At 36.7% G+C, this 17,903-nt stretch overlaps 1 protein-coding gene across 1 annotated transcript; it reads left to right on the forward strand.

Moving 5' to 3' along the window:
- Window positions 1-912: 912 nt before the first annotated feature.
- On the forward strand, window positions 913-15,189 carry LOC129261805 (sialin-like). The gene is made up of 10 exons (XM_064101457.1): window positions 913-1,301; window positions 3,291-3,493; window positions 4,200-4,436; window positions 5,099-5,186; window positions 7,384-7,479; window positions 8,747-8,868; window positions 9,823-9,978; window positions 11,097-11,229; window positions 11,998-12,239; window positions 12,627-15,189. The coding sequence occupies exons 1-10, from the start codon at window positions 1,067-1,069 to the stop codon at window positions 12,786-12,788; spliced, it is 1,674 nt and encodes a 557-aa protein (XP_063957527.1). The 5' UTR covers window positions 913-1,066; the 3' UTR covers window positions 12,789-15,189.
- Window positions 15,190-17,903: the final 2,714 nt, after the last annotated feature.

The raw sequence follows: 17,903 nt of genomic DNA on the forward strand, positions 1-17,903 counted from the left end.
GTACGGGGGTAATGTATACGTATAGACGTGAGTGGGAAAAGCGATCGAGTAAAAACACATATTAATTTAAATTTTGATAAATGTGACAGACTGAAAATAATACCTAGAAAGTCGTCAATATCTTAAACCCGATTCCTTTTTATTTTATTTCTTGTGATTTTTTTCTAGGTCGATTTTCTTTCTTTTTTGAAGGGAGGTGGGGGGGTGCCCACTTCCCATCTTCACGCCGATGCTCAAAGTCCACAAGAACAGTGGACTTCTGGTTCATGTGTCCAGTCATGTGTCAAGTCACGTATACAGGTTTAAGTATATAGGTCAATAACAAAAAGTATAATATCACGGATGATTAAAACAAAAACCCGGCTGATTCATAAGGTATATACAAAGAAGTCACATGAAAATGACTTATTGATTTTTAATATTCCAAATGTTTATGCACATCAGCCAAGCCCACATAAAACAAATAAAAAAAATGCCTTATCATGATAATTTGTTTTCATTTAATGTGCAGTGAAGTTTAATTGGACGTGCATGTATTTACATAGGTATGACCTTGTATCGGATACGATATGATACACCGTTATGCAAAATACTCCAGTCAAAACCAGACTACAATGTAAATGGTTGTAAAGTGAAATATGCCCCTTCCGTGGGGGGGGGGGGGGGGTGGTCAGGTCATTTTGCTCTTGCCCCCTACCATTGATACCCCGCCTTTGGTAGGCTATGCATTGATTTTCTTTTTCTTCAAAATATCAAAAGTGGATTTAGAGCCTTTTGGAAATTAGGTCTACAGATAGTCTAACCTTTATGACCAGTACATGGTTCCAAGGTTCTTGCTCTCTTGGGGGCAAAGATCATATTTATTCTTTAACTCGGCCAACATTTTTATTTTCCAAACTATTTCACTTGTTCAGAGGTTGTGTCATTAAAGAGACTGATAGACAGGAAATTCAAAATAAGAATTAAGGCAGTGAGCAACCGACCCGGGCAACCGACAACCTGCTAATACAGCCAACTGATCTGATCTTAAGCTGATCGGACCATCACTGATAGAACCGATTAAATTATGCCTTCTCATAAATTCCCAGATGAAAGGACAGACTTGGTGAAATCCACTGAAGTGTCTTACACGAGCTCACATGGAAGTGATCCTGGAAATAGCAACGTTAAAATAACTTCACAAAACTACCAAGGATATCAAAATGGACACTCTCCGAGACAAGAGACAAGCTACAATCATGATGAACATGATGAAGATAGAGATGAGACAAAACCACTTATTGAATCTAATCTAAAGGCTGGTAAGAATACTTTTCTAATTCATTAAGGGGATTACACTGTATACCATCGAGACGAGTTTACCTCCCTATATGCCTTTACATACCAGCTCAATGAAATAAGCTGGAATGGATCAAAGTAAGGGCTAATATCAAGAAATAGAACTCTTGATATTGAGAATTGTATTTATTAGAAATAGAAATAGGAATGAATGTTTCATATATATAAGTTTTTATTAAAATGAATCATCATCATGCTCAAAACTCACACCGGAATAAATAGGCGCATTAGAACGATACAGAAAGATAGACATGTATAGGTCAGTATAGACAGTTCGGTCACAAAGTCCAATATAGTAGGCCTACATGTATAATAATAACTTTGATGTTTTCTTTAATACCCTAGCCCAAAAGTTTATCAAATCGATCACTTGCTTTCAACAACTTGTTATCACGAAATGTGAACGATGTTAATCCTAGTCTGCATCTGCTGTGCAATCACTTCACTCGAGTTAAGGGTCTGAAAGTGCATCCTATTAATACATAAGTGAAGACCCTCTCGCTGAATTGAAACAGCCAGTTTTGTATGTACTATAGTCTTCGCGTGGAGACCCACTTGTTGATCAAAAGTTTCAATCAGGGTCTGCGCGCCTGCAGACTATGTAAGCCCGATGACCCGTATTTTGAACTCCTGTTTAATTTCAACCATGGTATAAGCCAAAAGTGTCCCGAATCTGTTTACACTGCCATGCTTCTTGTCATTGCTGGGTTATTTCCCATGTTTATAAACCATGGGGGGGGGGGGGCACATCCAGCCGGTGCCCCCCCCCTGGATCCGCCACCAACCAGTGCGTATACTAATTTGTAGCATATTCACACAGGACGAAAAAGACAGAGATATCAAGAAGAAGCAGTGGTTTCGAAGTATTAAAGGTCAAGTCCACCCCAGAAAAATGTTGATTTGAATAAATAGAGAAAAGTCAAGATAGCACAATGCTGAAAATTTCATCAAAATCGGATGTAAAATAAGAAAGTTATGGCATTTTAAAGTTTAGCTTATTTTTTCACAAAACAGTGATATGCACAACTCAGTGACATACAAATGAGTGAGTCGATGATGTCACTCACTCACTATTTCTTTTGTTTTTTATTGTTTGAATTATACAATATTAATTTTTTTACAGATTTGACAATAAGGACCAACTTGACTGAACCATATAGTATTAAACAATGTTAATTCCACATGTTCAGGAGGAATTAATTTTTTTTTCACTTGACGATGAGGAGAAAAATAGAATATTCCTTATTTCTTATAATAAAATACAAAATAAATAGTGAGTGGATGACGTCATCAGTCTCCTCATTTGCATACTGACCAGGATGTGCATATAACTATTATGTGAAATTAAGCGAAATTTCAAAATGTCATAACTTTCTTATTTTCCATCCGATTTTGATGAAATTTTCAGTGTTATGCTCGTTGGATTTTTATCTTTTTATTCAAATCAACTTTTTGTTTGGGTGGACTTGTCCTTTAAAGTAGAAGTATCAAAGAAGAACAAATTCTCTCAATAACAACAGCAACAACAACAACAGTAATGATTATATTAATAATAATGATAATAATGATAATAATGATAATAATAATAAATAAATGATAACGATAATGATAATAACGATGGTGTTAATAATAATAATGATAATGATAATAATACTAGTAATAATACAATATCAATGATAATAGCAATAACAATAAATATATATAAACATTTATAAAGCGCCAGTCTCGTAAAATTTTCGGAAATTCTGAGATGCATTAAACAAATTTATAAAATGAGTTGATGGATATTAAATAAATTTCGGAACGGAGTAAACAAAAACCAAAAAAAAAAGAAAAATGCACCCAATTACTTTTACGATAATACTTACGATTTTTGCCTGGAAATCTTATATTATTACTAATATTCTTATTAATATTACCATTGTATTGTTGTTTTTGTTTATTGTACATAGAAATAACGGACTGCTTTCCTACTCGTTATGTAATCTGTACCATGGGGTACATTGGATTTGTTCTAGTATATTGCTTGCGTGTTACGGTAAGCATTGGGGTGGCGGCTATGGTGAACTCGTCCACACCTCGTGCCTTGGATGACAATACGAGCGGTGAATACTGTTCCGATCGAGGAGGGATTAATAGCACTAGGCAAGATGAGGTAAGTCTGTTTCTGTTTATGCACTGCAAAAACTCTGGTGTTGATTTAACACCAGCCCGGAATCTATTATATCCACACCAGAGAAGTGTTAAACAGCACCAGTATCGTTTTGGTATAACACCAGATAGGTGTTTATACAACACCTATCAGTATTAAAACAGCATCGGTTTGATTCCAAACTGGTGTTGTTTCAATACTTCTCTGGTGTGGACATATATATATTCCGGGCTGGTGTTAAATCAACACCGGAGATTTTGCAGTGTGCATGGTAACTCCTGTTAGGAAGTCGATGCAATATGAAGACGAGTCATAATCTATTGAATCCTGTCATTCTGCAATTCTGCTGATTTAATTGCATTCCTTTAATTTATCGTTCTGTTTATTGAACAATACACTAAATCTTTGTTGACATATATTTTCATTGCTAATATATTATTACGATTATGGTAGTATAGTATTGATTTGTTATATATTGTCTTTGAATAAGTTATGTCGTGTAATAATTTCTGATGTTAATGCAGAAATCAAATCAATCGCAAACTCTACCACATATAATTGAATAATGTCTTACTATAATGTCTTGCTATACTTCACGAATCATGTCCAAGTGCAATTCAACAAAACTATTTCAATTTATTTGTTCAGAATAATACGACATGTTTTTTTAATAAATAGAATACTAAGTGAAACTTATCGTTTTGTTAAGGATATTGGTGAGTTCGACTGGGACAGCGAAACACAAGAGTTCATCCTGGCCGGATTCTTCTATGGCTATATATTCACTCAGCTGCCTGGCGGATGGCTCGCAGACAAATTTGGCGGGAAATTTATTTTCGCACTGGGCGTGCTGTGTACGAGTCTCTGTTCTCTGGTCTTCCCCGTCGCTTCCTACGCAGGACCCGGCGTCGTGTTTACGACGAGAGTAATTTCGGGTCTGGGAGAGGTGAGACTATTTTTGACTATTTTTTTCAGATGCCAGAACGAAAGCGAAACAATATCTACCACATTCCATAACTTTTTCAGATTTGGTTTATAATTATGTAGTCCCTATTTTTTTACGATGTTAGATATTGAAGCTTTAATATGTTTTTTATTAATCAAGTACCAAATATTTGGAATGAAAGAAAGAAATATCTTATTGTTAATTTTTTGAATTTCTTTTCAATTATCTGTGAGAACAAGTGAATCTTTTGTTGGATTCTTTATCATATTTCAGGAAAGTTGCATAGGAATGATTGATCCTATAATGCCACACTCACTAGGCCTATTTCTTTTGTATAATTTTAATATACGTAATGTGAAATATAATACAGCCTTTATATATATATAAAAAAATACATTTATGTTGATTAAGACGAATTAAAAAAATGGATGATATCATATTTCATTTAAGGAAATACAAAATATATAGTGAGTGACCGACGTCATCGCTTCCCCTATATTATACTGAACACGATGCGTATGAGTGAATATAAGTGAAACTTTTCAAAGCTATTTTTGTTTCTATTCAATTTTGATGAAATTTGATTTTTATGCGTGTTTTGTTTTTCTATCTTTGTTTAAATGAATAAAAACGATGTGCTATTACATTTACAATCACAACAGGGATTTACATTTCCAGCCATGTTTTCACTGTTCAGTAATTGGGTGCACCAGGAAGAGAGAGGTAGATTAGCCGTTGTTACCTTCTCAGGTGAGCTAGTTTCCCTCTATTCCTACTCCTCATAATAAAAATAATAACAATAATAATAATAATAATACTATATGATTTGTATAGCGCACGTATCCACCTAGCTAGGTGCTCAAGGCGCTCCTATATTACCCCGGCTATATAAGCTAGTCTACCGATTCTGGTGCGCACAGCTTTTTGAGGAATTACTTCCTGCCGGTACCCATTTACCTTACCTGGGTCGAGTGCAGCACAGTGTGGATAAATTTCTTGCTGAAGGAAAACATGCCATGGCTAGGATTCGAACCCACGACCCTCTGTTTGAAAGGCGAGAGTCAGAACCACTAGACCACGACACGCCCATCATTATCATTAATAATAAATAATAAAAATAATAAGGTTTTACTTACCAAGAGTAGCCACTTCAGTTAGGAAACTGCTCTACCAGCGGTTCCTGCATAATATAATATGTTAATACCCTGCTCCAATCTACAAGTAATTGCTGAGCGCCTAGCAAGAAGGCAGAAGGTCCCGCATTTTTTTAAGTCTTTGGATCGAACCGACGACCTCCCGTTCATGAGGCGGACGCTCTACCACTGAGCCACCTTGCGTTATCCATCATCATCATCATCATCATTATCACCATCATCACCATCATCACCATCATCACCATCATCATCACCATCACCATCACCATCATCATCATCATCACCATCATTATCATCATCATCATCATCACCACCATCATCATCATCACCATCATCATCATCATCACCATCATTATCATCATCATCATCATCATCATCATCACTATCATCACCATCATCATTATCATCATCATCACAATCACCATCATCATCATCACAATCATCATCATCATCATCACCATCATCACCATCATCACCATCATCATCATCATCATCATCATCATAATCATCATCATCATCATCATCATTATCATCATCATAATCATCATCATCATCATCATTATCATCATCATCATCATCATCATCATCATCAACAGAAACAGTGGCAATATCAGCAGCAGGGGCATGGGACGATTTGTGTAAAGGGGGTGGCTGGTTTGGTAATAAAAATGACAAGCAAAAAAAAATCACTACAAAACGAAGGTGATTTTAGCTAAATAAAGAAAGAGGGGGGGGGGCTTATGCTCTAATAATGAGAATTTCTAGCATAGCATACCAACCTGATTTCCAGGGGTCAGGGGTGCTGCTTTTGGGGATGGTCCAGCACCCTAGCAACCATGATTACCAGCAACAGTAGTGGCAGAAGCAGTGGCAACATCAACACCATCATAATCATCATCATCATCATCGTCATCATCATCATCATCATAATTATCATCATCATCATCAACAGCAGCAGCATCACCATCATTATCAGTTCTAACAGCAGTGGTAACATATTCATTAGCAGAATCAGCATCATGGGCCAGGGTCATCAGCGTCATCACCACTCACATTGGTCATCATTATCATTAAAATCATCATCAGTCATTGTCATTTTCATTAGCATCATCATCATCGTGGTCATCATCATTCTTTTTATGTCCCTCCTCATTTTTGTAATCATGTCCACGGTCGTCATCAACGTCGTCATTGTCATGGTCATCGTTTTCATCATTACATCAACACCACCTTATCGCGATGTTGATCATCTTTATTCTGTATAATTATCATCTCCATCATCCTCATCAAAATCTTTATTAGCTTTGGCATCACTATCGTCCTCGTCTTTCCATAATTACCCCGATTAATGCCATAATCACACACACACCAATGAAACCTGCTCCAAACCGATCGATGACATGTCATTGGAACGTAATAGCTTTGATCGGCTTTGATCGGCCCGTTGCAGAAAGAGTTGCAATCAATCGCAACCCTAAAAATCATGCGTAACTTGATTTTCAACCAATCAACAGCGCGCATTTGGGACTTGCGATTGACTTTTTTGACTTGCATTTAAACGCAACTCTTTCTGCAACGGACCCCTGATGTTGGTTTCGTTTATTTATTTATTTATCAACAATATTTCAACAGGATACCCAATCAACATAAAAATTGCTCTCCCTTGGGGTCCTGCTATTAAAAAACAATCACAATATGTCTTATTATACACAGTAAAATTAACTACGTTCGTTGGTGTAACTGAACTTACCGCCTTGCCCTTACTACGTTTTGATTCTTGTTTCTCTCCATAGGTTCGTGTCTTGGTAATATCCTCGGTCAAGCAATCTCCGGAGTGACTGCATCCACAGGTGTCTTGGGAGGATGGCCATTGCCATTCTATATATTCGGTAACGAGTGTTTTCATTGTCAAAACTAGAGCCGTGTATGGTGCCGTGACCGAGTGGTCTAGGCCAAGGCGCCCGACTACATCATGAAAGTCCGGGGTTCGATTCCCGGCACGGCCCATGATCAAGGCATTATCTATATTACTCTTTTATCTTACATTAAAATAATGAAACTGATGTAAAAAAAATAGATAATATTTTACAACTAATAAGATGAGGCTCCACGATGGAAATTGGGGAGGGGGTGGTCTTAAAACAATCCCATGTATGTCATAACTGGGATTGGGCCAAATGTTTTATTTCTTTACAGCAATATACCCAATAAGACCTTTCATGAAATGTATGTCATTGCTTATAAGTGATTGAATTTTATTTGAATCAAGGAATAAAATGGTAACTTGTTTGCTTAATTTTTTTCTTTAAGTGAAAACTATTAAAACTATCTTAAAAATATTCCTTGGATTTTGAAAATATAGGTAAGATGGTTCCTTGACCCCCTCTCCAAAAGAACAGGGACGGCGGAACGGTTTTCAAAGTAGGGGGCTGACCATGCAAAAAATCACAATCATATTATGGTTATTTTTACGTTTTTGTACACGGTTTTGGAAAAAAGTGGGGGGCTAAAGCCCCCCCCCCCCCCGCTTCCGCGGCCCTTGAAGAACACAATAAAACCAGATTGAAATCATAAATCACAAAGATTTTTGTCTTCGTATTGTATTATCACAAATTTGAATCTTGAATGATGGCCTAAATTAACTGCACAATCAAAACAAATCAGTCAAAATAACTAGGTAATCGGGTCAGCTTGGTATAATTGTTATTCTTGACTATTTTCTAGTCTTATTTCACTAGAACAGAGTTGTTTCTGACTAGAATATATGCCAGAAATGTGACTAGACATATCAGTTCCGACCAACTGACTTCAGTGGAGCGTTTCATCAACATTTTCGTCCGACAAGTTGTCAGATCTGACAGCTTTTCTTGATTTTGATTGGCTGAGATGCACTGTTACCATAGTAACTGTCGGATAAAACAGTACTTGTCGGATAAAACTTCTGACAAACCCTTTCATGAAATGCTCCCCTAATCTAGTCGATTTAACTGATTTGTCTTTAAAAGTGTGTAATTCAGGTTAAGGACACATTTTATTTTTGAGAGCTACACACTCCTTTTAAACTCTACGATTTTATTTATACGGCATTTTATTAAACCAATTGTGGTTATTTAATTCACTTTATACTACTCACTTTCTATATGTATTCTCTTTCAGGAAGCATGGGGCTTGTCTGGTTTGTAGCTTGGTTATTTCTCGCATACAATACCCCTGCAGAGCACCCGAGGATTTCTCTGGCTGAACGAAAGTATATCGAATCAGGGGTATCAATAAAAAAGGTTTGTCATTACATTTTTCTTTCATTGACTTGATCTAAAGGAGTAGGTCCGTATCAACATAAAATCTATCGAAAATAACGCACGTATGAACAAAGATATGGGAGAAAAGGAGAGAGAGAGAAAGAGAGACGAAGGGGTAAGGACTATTTTTATTGGGGGGGGTGTAGGCAACTTGTCCTCTGTTTAATTTGTCATGTTGGTATATTATCCCAATCCTTCGCAGTCTTATGATATAAATCTACATGTTCATAATTGGAAGTTAAAAATTCATGGACTGGGGGGGGGGGGGATGTTGGGGGACGGGTAAGAAGTAGACCTGACACATGTTCAATTATTCGTACAAATTTCTCATCCACATAAATAGTGACTGTTTTCTTATTTCAAACGCAGTTCTTTAAGATGGTCTGAATTATAGTTCGAAAAAGTGAACTCCAACAACAGGGGGCTGTTTCATGAAAATACTTGTCGGACATTTATTTATTTATTTATTTATTTATTTATTTATTCATTTATTCATTTGTTTAAGAACAGGGAAGCCCATTGAACAATCCGACAAGTCCAATTTTATCTGACAGTTACCATAGGAACAGTGCCTTTCAGCCAATCAAAATCGGGGAAAGACGTCAGATCTGACAACTTGTCGGATGAAAATGTTGATTAAACGCAGCTACCAAGGGGAGCGTTTCATCAACATTTTTGTCCGACATGTTGTCAGATCTGACATCTTTCCTTGATTTTGATTGGCTGATAAGCAATGTTACTATGGTAACTGTCGGATTAAATAAGACTTGTCGGATAAAACGTCTGACAATTCCTTTCATGAAACGCTCCCCAGGACTCTATTCGGTGTTTTCTTTCTATCCTTCTAATTAATGATACGTGGTAATAATGGATTTCTCATACATGTGTGATAATATGGAACTAATGATTTGTGGATCATACTTCTGCTTGCAGACTGCTAAATTGAGAGTCCCATGGAATAAGATTTTGACATCCATGCCGGTTTGGGCTCAGGTGGTCGCTCACATGACTGCGTGCTGGGGCTACTTCACACTCCTAACCAATTTACCGATCTACATGAATGATGTACTCAGATATGACTTAACTATGGTAAGCTTCCCTTCCATCGTTATTATATTATATTATATATATATATATTGTAAAGAAATGGATGAAGAGAACAATGGTAGGCGTAGCTTAAATCAAGGTTCCCCAGAGCTATCTACCCTTTGGAAAAATGGGTGATGCCGAAAAAATGTCTCTGCCGGGAATCGAACCCGGGCCCCCAGCTTTGAACGCCGGTGCCTTAACCACTAGACCACAGAGACGGGTTAGTGGCTAGGGCGACCCCGATCCGATTGACCGTCAGATAGACAGATTTTCGACACTATACCAATTATAATTTTCTTCTTAACTTTACACATTTATATTATATATATATATATATATATATTGGCGTTAAATCCACGTTTTGATGCATCAGACAAAATGCGCTACATTAGCGGAAAAGATGGGGTCTTCATTGAATTGTATTTACATGTTGTCAAAGTATAGTTTGATTCTTTTGATAAAAAAGGTTAGACTTATGTATTGCAATGGCATCTATAAATTTTCTTTATTAGGTTTTGGGAAGTGGATTAAGTGTCATACTCTAAAATAAAGTACACTCTTAAAACAATTCAGTCAAATTGACCAGACCAGTAGTCAGCTGGGTACAACTGATATGTCTTGTCACATTTCTGACATATATTCTAGTCAGAAATAACTATGTTCTAGCAAAATACGACTAGAAAATAATCAAATGTGACTAAAATAACAGTTGCTCCCAGCTGACCCTATTAAATAGTCATTTTTGACTGATTTGTTTTTAGAGTGTATCTCTGTGAATTTGTGCTTATGATAAAGTCAGTGGCGGCGCTACAGCAGGGAGGGCGCCTGTTATTATTTTCCAAGAGGCGAGAGAGGGGGAAAATTTGAAGAAAAAAAGGAGGAAAAATAGGGAAAAAGTGAAATGGAGAAGGAAGTTGAGCCTCAAAACGAAAAGTAATGTTCGTGTAACTCAATACAAATAGAGAACAAATGGCATGAATGCGAAACAAGATTTCGCATGAGGTCAGACAAAGATTCACCATATAACAAAGCTATATATACATTTTTTCATTCATATATTGTCATTTATAAAATTCATTTAAGTTCCATTTTTCTTTGTAATTTCTTTGCAAATTTAGGCTGGTATATTATCCGCTGTACCTTACGCTGTGCAATGGGCATCTATGGTAATAGGGGGGCAACTGTCTGATCATCTCATCAACACTGCATTCATGTCAAGAACAGGCATTAGAAAACTCTTTGTGACAACAGGTAGGTTCTTGATAAAGATATGCCTACAATTACACACAACTTTATGAGCGACAGGAATTTGCATGATGGGCATAAAAAAAGTAAAGTAGGGCCATACAAATTGAGGTTTTAGTGACCCCTGCCTCCCCACCCCTCCTTTTTGATGAGTGCTTTGATTGTTTGAGAAATATCATAAATGTAAAAGCATTCAGGGTATAAACCTATCTGTTATTTGTCATTTTTTGTATGAATATCCCTATCTATACGTTTTTCATCTCGCCATGGCAATGGCTCCTATCTTTCCCATTCTTCTATTTTTTCACATCATAAATTCGGAGGCGTGATAGGTCGGTAGAGCGGGGGTTTTGGATCCGGTGACCCGGGGTTCGATTCCCACTTGGTGCTCTAGTGCCCTAATTGGTAAGGCATTTAATCAATATTACTGTTTCACTCGGAGATAACCTTAAGCCGTCGGTCCTCTGGTTGCTTGCTTACAAGCATTCGTGCTTTCTTAGCACTCATGTAAAAAATGCACCACCTTACTACAAAATAAAGAAACATACGACCGATAAAGGAACACAAGTAGTCATATTGCACAATAGTTTCACAGGGAAAAAGAACTGAACATAAACAATTATCACTTTGATGATGTAAACAAGGGCATAACTTTAAAAAATGTAAACATTTCTTTGTATAAAACTTTACGTTTTAAAATTTGACTCTGCGATATTTTTTTTTCATTCTTGATATAAATATATATATTTCTCCTAATGGTGTTTGATCATTTAGGACTTTTCGCGTATGGGGTCACACAGGCTCTAGTTGCTGTTGTAGGTTGCAATGGCGCCCTCTCTGTTACATTCATTTCTCTTGGACTTGGAGTAGTTGGCGTCGCGTTCTCGGGATACCTCCCGAATACATTAGACCTCGCTCCCGCCTATTCGGGCAGCATCGGAGGCCTGGTGCAGAGTGCTGGACCGATCTCGGGTATCCTTGGTCCATATCTTGTCGGAGTTTTCACAGAAGACCAGGTAGGAAGTTCCGAACGGAATGCTCTATGGTATCCTCGAAGAGAAGAAAACTGCGATACGATATAATTTGTTTTTTAGGACCGATCTCTTTTTTAAACTCGAATATTATGATTGCCCATTTAGGCCTGTATTCAAATCTGCCTTTTGGACTCTTTTGAAAAATGAAATATCCGACATTGATTACGTACAACACGTATAATAATCTGCAAAAACAATCAACTTATTCACAGACCTTATATTTCATGGTTTTCCAAAACAATGATAATGAATTTTAAACCTGAAAAATCATGAACTTAATGTCTCATGTTTTTAACTGAATCATCTTTAATGAGTATAATAATTCCGTTTATCATCAAACTATTATTCTCCTGTTTTTCATTTTGGCAGAGAAATTTAGAGGGATGGCAGTATGTATTCTACATTTCTTTTGGAGTTACTACTTTTGGAGCCATTTTTTACCTCATCTTTGCATCCGGAGAGGAACAAACCTGGGCATCAAAAAACACTCAAACACATGAACATGATGAGAGCGATTATGATAAAATTTGAATCCTTCGATAAGGAGAACTTAATAACAGGTCCCTGATCGATCATATCATTCTCAGCTATAAAAATCCATCAATGTCATAGATACGGAGAAGATGGTCATGGATTATCGTTTTGAAATATAGAATCGACCCAATCAGTCTCGAATCCATTACCTGAAGAAGCTCACCATGGGTATGTTTCATAAAGAGTATTGATTGGTCCCTATCCGATCAGTCTCAGCTTTGGATATCCATCAATGTCATATTTGATATAGAGAAGATCATCCCCATGTTCCGTTTTACAAAGAAGACCCCAGTCAAGACAATCTAAAAGGGAGTTGCATCACTTTCGTATTTCATACGGAGATTTACCAGGGGACCGTTTCATGACAGTTACCATAGTAACAAGTGCCTCTCAGCATCGGTCTTTTAAAGAGCAATGATCCATCCGACCCAACCAGTCTCAAATCTATCAATGTCATCAATGTGGAGCGTTGTGGCCCAGTGGATGAGTCTCCGGACTTTGAAACATAGGGTTATGGGTTCAACTCCTAGCCATGGCGTAGTTTCCTTCAGCAAGAAATTTATCTACATTGTGCTGCACTCAACTCAAGTGAGGTGAATGGGTACCCGGCAGGAATTTAATCCTTGAAATGCTGAGTCCTGGAAAGGTTGCTTGAACTACAGCCAGGGTAATAATATCCAAGTCATTTGGAAGCGCATATACGTTATTCATAATGTGCTATGCGCTATACAAGAACTGACTAAATATTAATATTATTATTATTATTTTATTATTATTATTATTATTATTATTATATCATTATCAGTTTATTGGTCCCGTCTCTTAAAGAGTAATGATTGATCCGACCCAATCAGTCTCAGCTATGGAAATCCATCAATGTCATCATTTTATACCATAGAGTTTGGAAACGAAGAGAAGCTCACTTATTGGCCAAGTTATTGATGTACGTGTGTCTGTTGTTTAGAAAATAACCATTTGAATAGACGTATTTGAGATGTTGGTGTTACTGGCTTCCCATTTGCTTTTGATCGATCAGGTCAGTACAAACTGTTTAAGACAGGTTCTTGGCAGCATATACTTGATATAGGGGATATTTACGGTTGATAGTCGTGAAAGGGGTGATGGGATGGGAAGGTAAATTGGATGGGAAATAAACAATGAGAACGTGTCGAGAGAGCAGACTCATATTTTGTAAAACAAGGTTTTAAAGGACTGTAAACCAGGTGAGATTTGATGGCTTAAACATGTTAAAGAAAAGTGGGACATTAGATATATTCATGAAATGCTGTCAATAAATCCTCTCAAAAACAACAAATTTATAAATTATAACAATCATTTTATCATACTGTGATTCATATCCCTTCATTTCTTTTGATATAATTCCACAAAGTGCGAGTAAGAAGGAGTAATTGGTGTTTGGGATATCTGCAAACCTTTACTATTTTTTTAGATGTTGCAATGCGTCTCAGAAAATTGATAATAACTTTATCTATGAATTCAGTCACATATATTCAGAAACATTTCGTAAAGGCTTCTATATGAAAAAAAAATGTATATTATATATAAAAATATGTATTCAACTGCAATGGTTGTAACGGTCCTATCCAAAATGCAGTTTATGGAGAGCTGGTAGCCGTTTCATAACGCTGTTCGTAAGTTTAAGAGCGACTTTATAAGAACGACTGGTGAGCCTTTCTTGTGCGCTGAATAATCACCAATGAAGATTAATGGTGAATATCATTACCACTGGAAAGGATCACCAGTCGTTCTTAAAGTCGCTCTAACAGCTATTATGAAACGGCTCCCATGTCGCATTGGACGTCCTATATACAGCTCTGAAATTGTTGCGCCTCAGTCACACGGCGAAACAGACTTATCAAAGCTTTGAGTGTTTCCAATGGCATACCACCGGACGGTTCGCGCTGATATGACTGCAGCATTACATATGGTGATTTTTCGCCAAACAGTATTTAATACATTTCTGTCAATTTTATGTTGTTTTCTTATTAAAACCAAAGATTATATATATCACATCTTTCTATGCACATAGACCTTGCCAAATATAGCAATTTTTCTGATCTTGTACGTAGACCTTGCATTGTCATTGTGTAGGCCTATAACTAATCTTACCAAAGAGGCTCAAAGAATAAAAGGCATGTTGTCTTTAATATCTTTTTTTTCTGTATTTCTAAACTCATGTAATTGTAGTTTTATACATAGTGTTTTTCTATTATTAGATATTAGGATCAGATTGTCCCAAGTGGGAAATTCATTTTGTGCAATTACAATATGATAAAAAAAATTAACAGTACCCAGGCAGTTAAAAATGAAAGACTAAAACCAAGCAAAGAGTTTGAAAAATTGTTTTTAATTATACATCGTTGGCAATAACCTCGACATTGTACGGCCCAATAATTAAAGACTGAGAACGAACAAATAAAAAAACCTTCGACACTTCCAAAAACCCCGTGACACCGTGTATACAAAATAAAAATCAAACATGAGAACAATATTCTAAAGATCTTAAGGGATGATAAAGTGCTGAATAATTCTTTATTATTATAATTGACTTGGTTGATAAAAAATGTAAGTTGTCGCCATCAGAATTGACTTTTCTTTCTGTCTATATGCACAATTCCTGCAAATATCCACAGGAATGCGATTTGCGGTAAACACGATAATTAATATGTACTTTGTAAATAAGGGCGCGAACGTGACCGAGTATTGCTATAAGCTACTCCTTACATATGATAGGATGAAAGCAAATTAGTGAAAATTAATGACAGAACTTTTCAAGGAACGCCCCCAGATTCCAGTACCAACTGCATTATCATGGTAATATTTAATGTGCATGTAGTTTTGATGGAGAAGGATGATGGTGATGATAATGGTGGTGGTGGTGGTGGTGATGATGATGATGATGATGATAACTCACGCTTACAAAAAATACAGAATTCTGCAGCCCGTATTGTTACCATCATCAGACGCTTTAATACTCGCATAACCATCGTTCTGTCATCACTGCATTGGTTACCCACTGAGTACCGTATTGCATTTAAGTTATCAGTTTTTCACTGTATCAATGGATCTGACCCCAGAATATAATGTAAATTTGTTGATGCCAAGCAATTCTCTTCGACATTTAAAGGACAAGTCCACCTCAACAAAACGTGGATTTGAATAAAAAGAGAAAAATCCAAAAAGCATAACACTGAAAATTTCATCAAAATCGGATGTGAAACAAGAAAGTTATGACATTTTAAAGTTTTGCTTAATTAAAAAAAACAGTTATATGCACATCCTGGTTGGTATGCAAATGAGGAAACTGATGACGTCATCCACTCACTATTTCTTTTGTATTTTATTACATGAAATATGAAATATTCTAATTTTCTCCTCATTTTTAAGTGAAACAATGATTAATTCCTCTCCGAACATGTGGAATTAGTATTGTTTAATAATATATGGTTCAGTCAAGTTGGTCCTAATTGCCAAATCTTTAAAAAATGAAATATTGTATAATTCAAACAATAAAAACAAAAGAAATAGTGAGTGAGGGTCATCATCGACTGTCTCATTTGCTTGTCACTGAATTGTGCATATCACTGTATTGTGAAAATAAGCGAAACTTTAAAATGTCATAACTTTCTTATTTTACATCCGATTTTGATGAAATTTTCAGCATTATGCTAGTATGATTTTTCTCTATTTATTCACATCAACTTTTTTTCTGGGGTGGACTTGACCTTTAAGATCTTCAAAATTGCTTGCAGTTCCTAAATCGAAGAAATCATGGGGGATCGGTCATTTGCACATGCTGGACAATCCTTGCGGAATCAGTTGCCATATTCCATCCCTAACATTTTAAATATCGATTGCCGGGATCGATTATTTCAAAATTGCTCTAAAATCCCATCTGTTTAAAATTGTCTTCAAGTAGTTTGCTCTCCTTGTCATGATTGTGTTTCTTTTATTCTTTGTCTTTTCCGGCTCCATGTATTTTTCTTATTTCCTTCTCTCAGCACCTTGAGCACATAACCAATGTGGATTTGGCGCTTTAGAAATATTCTATATTATTATTAATATTATTATTATGGTGATGATGGTGGTGGTGGTTGTTTTAAGGATGATGATGATGACGACGATGATGATGATGGTGGTAGTGATGATGATGGTGGTGGTGATGACGGTGATATAGATGATGATGATGATGATGATGGTGGAGGTGGTGATCTAGATGATGATGGTGGTGGTGGTGATGGTAATGATGATGATGACGATGATAGTGGTGATATAGATGATGAGGATGATGATGATGATAATGATGGTGGTGGTGATGATGGTGGTGGTGGTGATGATGGTGATGTAGATGATGATGATGGTGATGGTAATGATGATGATGGTGATGATGATGGTGGTGGTGGTGATGGTGATGGTAATGATGATGATGATGATGACGACGATGATGATGATAATGATGATGGTGATGATGATGGTGATGATGATGATGATAGTGGTGATATAGATGATGAGGATGATGATGATGGTGGTGGTGATGGTGGTGGTGGTTATGGTGATGTAGATGATGATGATGATGGTGATGGTAATGATGATGATGGTGATGATGATGGTGGTGGTGGTGATGATGATGATGATGATGACGACGATGATGATGATGATAATGATGATGGGGATGACGATGATGGTGATGATGATGGTGATGATGATATGATGGTGGTGATGAAGGTGATATAGATGACGATGATGGTGATGATGACGATGATGGTGGTGATGATGGTGATGATGATGATGGTGGTGGTGATGATGGTGATATATATGATGATGGTGATGATAGTGGTGATGATGGGGATGATGGTGGTGGTAGATTTGAGTCTCAATGCCTAAAACATGTAAAACGTGGAGGATTAATACGTCATATCCATCCCCTCCAATTTGCCATAGTGTGACGTCACATGACAATGCATGCGTGTAACTTCTGTAACCCCATCCCAAGAAGAAAAAAACGATATCACTTTTTTTTCGGTGAAACCCGCCACGAGAACAACCAATTTTCCCGTTAAAAATAATACTTGTTTCAGGGCATAGGGGAGG

Source organism: Lytechinus pictus, chromosome 1, assembly GCF_037042905.1.
Source record: "Lytechinus pictus isolate F3 Inbred chromosome 1, Lp3.0, whole genome shotgun sequence".
Classification (NCBI taxonomy): domain Eukaryota; kingdom Metazoa; phylum Echinodermata; class Echinoidea; order Temnopleuroida; family Toxopneustidae; genus Lytechinus; species Lytechinus pictus.

Coding starts and splice junctions, on each gene's coding strand:
- LOC129261805 (XM_064101457.1), top strand. CDS start 1,067: ATGCCTTCTCATAAATTCCCAGATGAAAGGACAGACTTGGTGAAATCC. Junction 1,302..3,290: donor TGAATCTAATCTAAAGGCTG/GTAAGAATACTT, acceptor TATTGTACATAG/AAATAACGGACTGCTTTCCT. Junction 8,869..9,822: donor CAGGGGTATCAATAAAAAAG/GTTTGTCATTAC, acceptor TTCTGCTTGCAG/ACTGCTAAATTGAGAGTCCC.